A 7,852-nucleotide genomic window follows, 5' to 3' on the forward strand; every position below is an offset into this window, starting at 1 on the left:
TAACCAACCAATCAAAGCCTGTCCTGATGATCAAATGACTTCCTGTTTCTCTAAGAGACTCCTAAGTCTGACCCCGCCTACTCAGATGGCATCACACAGAAGCATGGTCTCCACAGCATGCACGTCTTATGAAGAACTCAGGATCAGTAAACAATGCTGAGGTCAGAGGTCAGCTTACATGTCTCTCTCTCACACACTCACACAGGAAATTAGTGTTTGAAAATAAAAAATACGGCTCTGTTTGTGTTCCTGTAAAACCGATTGATGTTTTTATTCTCCGATAATCAATACATCTGATCACATGATTGTTTCCTGATGTCCTCACCTGACTGACTCAGTGAGACCACATGTAGCAGCTTTACTAGAACTGAGTTTGACCCCGAGACGAACCAGAAGGTCAGACCGACCTCTTGGCGGCGAGGACTGAGAGACTAGGTCATCGGAGGTGAAAAGGTTCATGGCGGACGCGATTGTCAGCTCCAGGAGGTGAAAAAATGAATAAAGTTTGTCTCTGTTCCTGATCAGACTTCCTGCTGATGACCCAATCAGCTGTGCTTACCTGCACGAGCCTGTACACCTGTAGCACAGTCACAGGCTTTGTTCTTTTATTCTGACATCTGTACTCTCCATCCTACATGAAGTCTTTTATTTTGGCGTCCCTGCCCTGCTCTGATTGATTATAAGCTTGACTCTTTGGGCGGGTAGTCCACGTTGGTCACCATGGTGACGACCGTGACAATCTCCTCGTGGGCCGTGACGCTCGACTGCTGCATCTGCACGACGCGCTCCTCCACGCAGCCCGCTGACAGCCGCGCCTCCGCCTCATGATCCCAGCACTCCTCCATCGTCTCACAGAGGAGAGCCAGACCCTGCCGGGGGGGCAGAGAGGAGACCTGGATCAGAGGTTAAACATAGCACTTGTTTCTTTATAAACTACACCAGCGGTGAGGTCATCCTGATGCTTCAAACAAATGCATCGGCTGTGGGTAATGTGCTGGTGCATTGTGCGTAGTGACTCACGGCGTGCTTCTGCCAGCACTCTCTGATTGTGGGCCTGAGCTTCTTGTAGACGACCACCTCCTGCATGTCCTCCAGAGACGGATGCTGACCCGCCTCCTCCTCAAAGGGCAGCAGGTACTCATCTACTGGACCTGAACCACAGAAAACCAGGTGTGCGGATCAGTCAATGACAGTCTTCACTTTGCCACACACACACACACACACACACACACACACACACACACACCAGGTGAAGACGTAAACACAGGACGGCGGCGTTGGCCTCCACCGACCACAACGACATGTTCATGTCAGTTTCTTCACATGTCACATAACCATTCTTTGTAAGCAGGTCAAACTTTAACAACCAACCAGGCGTGACCCTGGCCAGGCCTAGGCCGGGGCTGTTGTTAAATTTTGACGTGCTGACCTGGTGAGTCAGGTGACCTTCTGGCGTTTCATACCGTCAGCAGCTTTGCAGCGTGATGCGAGCTCCCACAGCACCAGCCCCACAGCGTACATGTCGATCCTCAGGAAGGAGTCTCTCTGGAAGTTGATGGCGCCCTCCAGGACCTCTGGGGCCATGTACCTCCTGGTCCCCACCTGACACAGACAGGAACCAGATCAGCTGTTTACTGAGGTGATATGACACAACTACAAAGAGCAGAGGAGCTGGTGGAGGGGACATGGATAACATCACTGATATCAATAAAGTTTGAACTTGTTACGCAGCACTTATCTGAAGCCCCGCCCCCTCTGACCTCATGGCAGGTCCTCACACATATTTTAAACCTCTGTAATAACACAACAGCATCTAAATGATGTCATTACTGTGGAGACCGAGCTGTGACCGGTAAATAAACACAGCTCATTTAGAGCCAACCTCAAAGCTGCTACTAATATGTAAACGCAGTGAGTTTATCACACCATCCGCTCTGCAGCTTCACCTCCTCAAACCCTCTGATTGGCCGCTCTGCTCTCATTTCTCTCTTTGGTTCCCCACACTCTGGACACTGCTCCGTTCAGCTACGCCTCCCCTGCTGTGCACAGCTGCAATCAGGCCAGCTCAACATCCCAGCACTAATTATTCTTCTTTTATCAAACATCCTTGAATATTTACCCATCAGCCACCAGATGGAGCTATTTGCTTCTTCCTAACCCAGACTGTCCTCACCTGGACCTCAGTGTACCTGGAACTCCATCATCCATTTGCTAAACACTCTTAGATATTTCTGTTTCCACTGACTGTTACACTGTCACTGCTGTAATGACAAAGCGTGACAGAGGCGTAGCTCAGGTGGACACACCTGTCCATGAGCGTCACCTGGAGACTTTCCCGCCTCAAACCTGAGAGCGAGGCCAAAGTCAGCGATGCAGGCAGTCAGGTCGGACTTAAGCAGGACGTTCTTACTCTTGAAGTCCCTGAAAAACACACAGAGCTGTCAGGCAGGTGTGTGTGTGTGTGTGTGTGTGTGTGTGTGTGTGTGTGTGTGTGCCTGTACGCTCGTACCTGTGTGCGATGGCGGGTTTGTATGCAGGTATGTCTTCGTGCAGGTAGGCCAGGCCTCGGGACATAGACTGAGCGATCCGACACAGTTCAGACCAGGAGAGAACGTTGGCTTTAAGATGGTCAGTCAAGGAACCCTGAAAACACGTCATGGAGAACACAGAGTGAAGACTGAGGGTCAGAGGTCAAATTTGTTAGAGTGACTCAGTCTTCTGTCCACACATTCACAAACTGAACCCGCTCCAACTCGTCTACGCTCCACGTTCTTCCAGGTTCTAATGGAGTTTTAGGAGTGTTCTGCAGTTCCACCTCCAGCCTGCGGGGGTCACTGTTACCTTGTGATGGTAGGCGGTGACAAGCCACAGCTCCGTTTCCAGCTCGCTGCCTCTCTTCTCAGCGCCGAGGAACTGCAGCAGGTTCTCGTGTCTCATCCCGCTCAGGCTAAAGATCTCAAACTCGTTCTGCCAAGACTGACGCTCCTGAGCACAGGTCAGAGGTCAGAGTAGTCAGGGGCGTGGCCCAACTGTGACCTCACACAGAGGTAATTTCTCAACATGTGCTCTTGTGAGACATCAATTCAAAGGGTTAGGTTGCATTTCATCTGAAAATATGTGTTATTGTAGAATCTACTTTACAATATGAAGCTCCTCGAAGCGACTGGTGTTGTGATTTGGTGCTGTGGAAATAAAACTGAACTGAAACTCAAAAGTGGCCGTGGTGGAGGAGAGCGGCTAAAACTGTGAGAGAAGTTTGAAATGTGCCCGTTTCTGTGACACAAAGTAACTCTTAAGACGTTTCAGGCGAGAATGTAGATACGGATATTTCCAAACATCACCTCCCTCTGGGCGAACGGCCAGTTTGCCTCGCCAGGTGTCACCTGACCAAAAGGTCGAGGCTTATTCTCCCTGACTCCTGCCACATCATTTTTAAATCTCCCCAGGCTTTGGCCACTCAGTGGAGGTTAAACATCATGTTTGGCTTATTTCAGTGTTTTAGAGAAAATCTGTTTGATCAAAACTGGATCGTTGTATTTAACTTTCACGTCTCACTGGAGCGCTGTCACTGTGTTTGGAAACGAATATTCCGCTCATCATTATTCCCTCACGCAGATGTGCTCATGTATATGGAGCAGAAACATCTGGCGCAGCTGCTCATGAAGACTTCACACAAAGGATCAGATAATGTTTTTAACATTTATTCTGTTTCTACGACAATAAACAAAATCATTCTCACATCTGGCCCGTTTGTTGTTCTTGTTAAATGAGCAGTGCGAGCTGTGCGTACATGTTTGTGTTTCAGTCATGTGACTGCTGGTGCTCAGCTGTATGAAGGTCATCAGTGTCTGGATGTTAGAAGAGCCGTGAAGACCAACGCTCTGATGCTCCTCTCACAGCCAAGCGTTTTGCCAAAGTGCTTGTAAGCACTTGTGTAGTAAATGGGCTACTTGTATTAACAATATCACACTAAGATTAACGGCACACACACTGACCTGGGCAGGGAAGATCTTGACGGCGACGTGTTCACTGAGCAGCTGAGCCTTCCACACGCAGCCAAAGCGCCCCCTGGCTTTCAGCTCCAGCAACTGCAGAGGCTTCTGTCCCAGGACGGGGGAGGGGGGCAGGGGGCCGGTCTCCTGGGGGAGACAGGTGGAGATCAGAGACAGAGGATACAGGAAAATAAAGAACATCTTGTCAGGGCTGTCGGGCCACACCCACATGGACATGTGTACATTAAAAACACAGAGTGACAGAACCATGAGAGTGGGCTGGCCTAAAGATGGGCGGTGTGGCGTGCTGACACAGTCATGCAGGGCAAGGAAGGAGCGGGACGTGCAGACATCATGTGACACAAAACATAAAGGTGCTCAGAGACCCAAAGTGGGAGAACACAAGGCGGGTGGTGACAGAGCACGCTCAGTGGGTCTCCTTACCTCGACCATGATGTGAAAGGCGTGCTAAGAGGCAAAGAAACAGCTCAGAGTCACACAGACAGGAAGAGGTGGAGCTAACTCACAGCCTCCCTCTGAAACATCTGCATTGCCTCACTACTCCAGCTATGTGTCACCGCCTCCTCGTGTCTTAGCCCCTCCCACCCCAGAGGTGAAGACACAGGTAACAAAAAGAGCATCCATGTCACATGACACAGTCACGTGACAGAGTTGATGATGCTGTTAAAAACTACAACAAACACCAGCTCTGTGTGCTGTTACCATGGAAACAGTGTTTTTCCTGATCACCCTGCGAGTGCTTCAGGTCTTTTATTTTGAACGTCAACCTGACGGTGTTCCTGACTTCCTGATTGGACTAAGCAGCAGGAACGTGTCAGGACAAACACCTGATCAGTACACCTGGCTTCAGTGTTTACCTGGAACGAGTTTGTTCACTTGCTGCTGGGACTTCCTGTAGAACAGACAGCTGATTAAAGCTGTTATGAAGCATTTATTGTAAAAGTTTGTTCCTCATTTTTTAAACTCAGAGCAGGAAGTCACCTGACTGTCACATGACCCACTCCTCACAGAAGGTCTCACCTGTGTGGGCACCAGCACAGGTGGGTAGGCCAGTTTGTGGTGTCGGTACATCCAAAAGGACAGCAGGACGATGATGGCAACGGCCATGATGGGGAGCAGCGAATACATCAGCGCGGTGACCACCGGGGGTCGCAGTGTGAGTGGGATATTTGTCGCTATGGAAACACACACGGAAAAGAGGTTACAACATGAAATACAGGAGGCTTTTCACTATAAGGTTCCGTTTTAACATCAAAGATTTTCAGAATAAGGTGCGAGATGAGCAGGTACGTACGGGGCAGCGGCGGCGTGTGGTTGCTGTTGGGCAGGTAGAAGAACTTCTGGTTGCACAGACTTCCCTCACAGCAGCAGAAAAAGACGTCAGGGGACTCCTTCCTCTCGACACACTCCCACCTATCAGGAAACAGCACAGATGAGCTGATGCACAGGTGAGGTCACCACACTCAAGTAACCCCCCCCCCCCCCCCCCCTCCCAATTGATGTCTCCTCCTCACACGCACTAATGTCTTTCAGCTTTATCACTGAACTCTCAAGTGACCTCACACATGAGCTCACACAGGTGAGCTTTTACAGCACCTCTCAGTTCACATATGAAAACTGATCAATTGCTCTGATTGATACATGGGGTGACTGGTGACAGGTAATGGTAAATGGACTGGTTCTTATATAGCGCTTTTCTACTCTGAGCACTCAAAGCGCTTTATACAACTCGCTCATTCACACAAACACTTTTCTAAGTTCTTAGTGCTATCTAACTAATTCGGAGTGTGTGAGTGTGAGCTAGCTCTTCTTCTCCTGAAATCACTCTGGTCCTCCGAGTGAACCTACAGCAACACGTGGGCAAACCAATTCAACTACAGGTAGACATACACCTGAACACACCTGCCCTGAGGGGACTTATAAAATCACCACTCTGTACTCGAACAAAGTCAGGTTCAGGTCTGGGAGCATCATCAATCAATAAACCGATCAGGTCTAAACTCTGCTATCCTCCTGTTGAACCACAGAAGCGCTCCTTTACTTCCTGTTGTTACCTGAGCATGACCTCTCTGGCCCCACCTACCTGTCATAGCAGCTAGGGTCGTCAAGCCAGCAGCCCTGTTTGACCACGGTCACCTGACCGGAGGTGTTCCTCCAGGTGGCGAAGCAGTGCTGCCGCTTATCCTTCTGCCCGGAGCAGATCTCCACGCCGCTGATGTTCCCTCGGCCCTCCACTGAGGAGGAGGAGGAGCTGTAGCTGTACAGCACACAGGTCTGAGTCTGAGTGTGGCCCAGGATTGCACCTGAGGAGGAAGCATACAGCATCGTGAGAGTGACTGAAACAGGTACAGATCAGCTGTTTCCTGTCAGCTCAAGAGCTAATCAATAACTGACCAATATCTGATCAGCAGGTTTTCTGCAGGAGGTTTGAGGTGACCTGTGGTTGAAGATCACCTATATATGATATACACCATTGAAATAAAGCTGCTGGATAGCTGCCCTGGGGCGTTTCAGTGAGCAGACAGCATCACTGACACACAGCTGACTGCTCTAGCCTATCTTAGCTCTGAGCCTGGATTAGGATCAAAGCAGCTCAGAGTTATTTACTGGGGCTTGTTTCCTGTGACATCAGAATTACACTCTGGTTTCTAATTGATTGTGTCTGTGGTGATGATGTTAGAGCCAGGTGTGCTCACCTGAGGAGCAGGTGATTAGGAGGACGCTGAAGGCCAGCCTGGTGGCGGATCCCATGGTGCTGCTCAGGTAAATCCTAGTTTCAATCCTAATCCGGGATTACGCTCCCTCTGACTGACAACAGGACTCCGGGCACCGGAACCATGTCCCAGTCCAAGCAGCGGTTGCGGTCCGTTCACCGGGACGCCCCGTGAGAGCACTCGGGAAGAGGGTCCCAGGAGCTGGGCAGGCCCTGAGACATGGTGCGCTGTCAGGAGATCCGGACCTGAGGACCAGTACAGGCTGCTCGCCGGGTTGGAGCGGTGCTGTAAAGGTTTATGCTGCAGAAATCGGTTTATCGACGAACTGACAGGTTATCAATCAGAGGACTGATCTGGAGTAACTCCATCAGCGAACCTCCGGCCATGAAGCACAGTTCACCTTGGACCCCTGCACCATTCTCCGCGAAGCCTCAGCCGTGCTGTGACCCTGGATCAAACTCACCTCCCCGCAGAGAGCCGGGCGGAGGTGTAGCCTCAGCCCGCCTCTGATTATCACTGCTCGGTCACACGGATGCTAGCTGGCCCGGCTACCCTTTAGCTTAGCTCCGAGGAGGAAAACCTCAAACCGCATCCGCGTCCCGTCTGTTCGCTCAGCGGGAGGAAGCGCCGTGTGAACGATCCCGGACTGGCTCACAGCGTACAGCCGACCTGTCCGCCTCCCCCTCACCTAGTCTCCGTATTACTTCCACTCCACACTCTGAGGCCGACAGCAGGAGGAAGATGGCGGCTACGCTGCGATCAGCTTGTTTTTTTCACAGTTTTCCAAAGTCACCTGTCACAGCGTACACGATCATCTGACGGGCACCTGCAAAAACCAATAGGATGCCTAGAACAATCCGGAGCCCCATTTATTCACCAATGATTAGCCGTGTTTGTGTGTAGAGCCCATGGAATGAGGGAAAAGCCCCGCCCACTGAAAAGAGGTTGGTGGGCTGTCAGAAAAATGGAGAAAAATAAAAGCGGAAAGAAACCTCCATAAACCAATCAAAATTCAGTAAAACTATTTTTTATTAATTTTTTTTGTACTATAATCCAAATAAAACCTAAAAAATCTAAAAATGCTTTATAAACTTTCTGGCCTTTGAGATTTATACTTTAAACTTG

General features: G+C 50.2%; 1 protein-coding gene across 2 annotated transcripts; it reads right to left on the bottom strand.

Moving 5' to 3' along the window:
• Window positions 1-257: 257 nt before the first annotated feature.
• LOC308409954 (activin receptor type-2A-like) lies at window positions 258-7,608 on the bottom strand. Of its 2 annotated transcripts, XM_080902947.1 has the most exons (12): window positions 6,710-7,608; window positions 6,097-6,316; window positions 5,308-5,426; window positions 5,034-5,188; window positions 4,437-4,460; window positions 3,996-4,139; window positions 2,842-2,985; window positions 2,510-2,643; window positions 2,307-2,421; window positions 1,464-1,602; window positions 1,021-1,151; window positions 258-869 (listed from the first exon to the last, which is right to left on the bottom strand). In XM_080902947.1, the coding sequence occupies exons 1-12, from the start codon at window positions 6,762-6,764 to the stop codon at window positions 678-680; spliced, it is 1,572 nt and encodes a 523-aa protein (XP_080759073.1). In that variant the 5' UTR covers window positions 6,765-7,608; the 3' UTR covers window positions 258-677. The 2 variants fall into 2 exon arrangements, with proteins under 2 accessions (XP_080759073.1, XP_080759074.1); XM_080902948.1 differs by lacking the exon at window positions 4,437-4,460 and having other exon boundaries at window positions 262-869; window positions 6,710-7,601.
• Between the last annotated feature and the right edge of the window lie 244 nt (window positions 7,609-7,852).

The sequence above is a fragment of the Rhamphochromis sp. 'chilingali' genome (assembly GCF_963969265.1).
Source record: "Rhamphochromis sp. 'chilingali' genome assembly, chromosome: 14".
NCBI lineage: Eukaryota > Metazoa > Chordata > Actinopteri > Cichliformes > Cichlidae > Rhamphochromis > Rhamphochromis sp. 'chilingali'.

What these genes read in the sequence shown, in the direction of transcription:
- LOC308409954 (XM_080902947.1), bottom strand. Translation starts at nt 6,764, where the DNA reads ATGGGATCCGCCACCAGGCTGGCCTTCAGCGTCCTCCTAATCACCTGC. An exon ending in GACCCTAGCTGCTATGACAG is followed by an intron (nt 5,427 to 6,096) that starts GTAGGTGGGGCC and finishes GTTTCCTGATAG; the next exon opens with GTGGGAGTGTGTCGAGAGGA. An exon ending in ACGCTGCAAAGCTGCTGACG is followed by an intron (nt 1,152 to 1,463) that starts GTATGAAACGCC and finishes TCTGTGGTTCAG; the next exon opens with GTCCAGTAGATGAGTACCTG.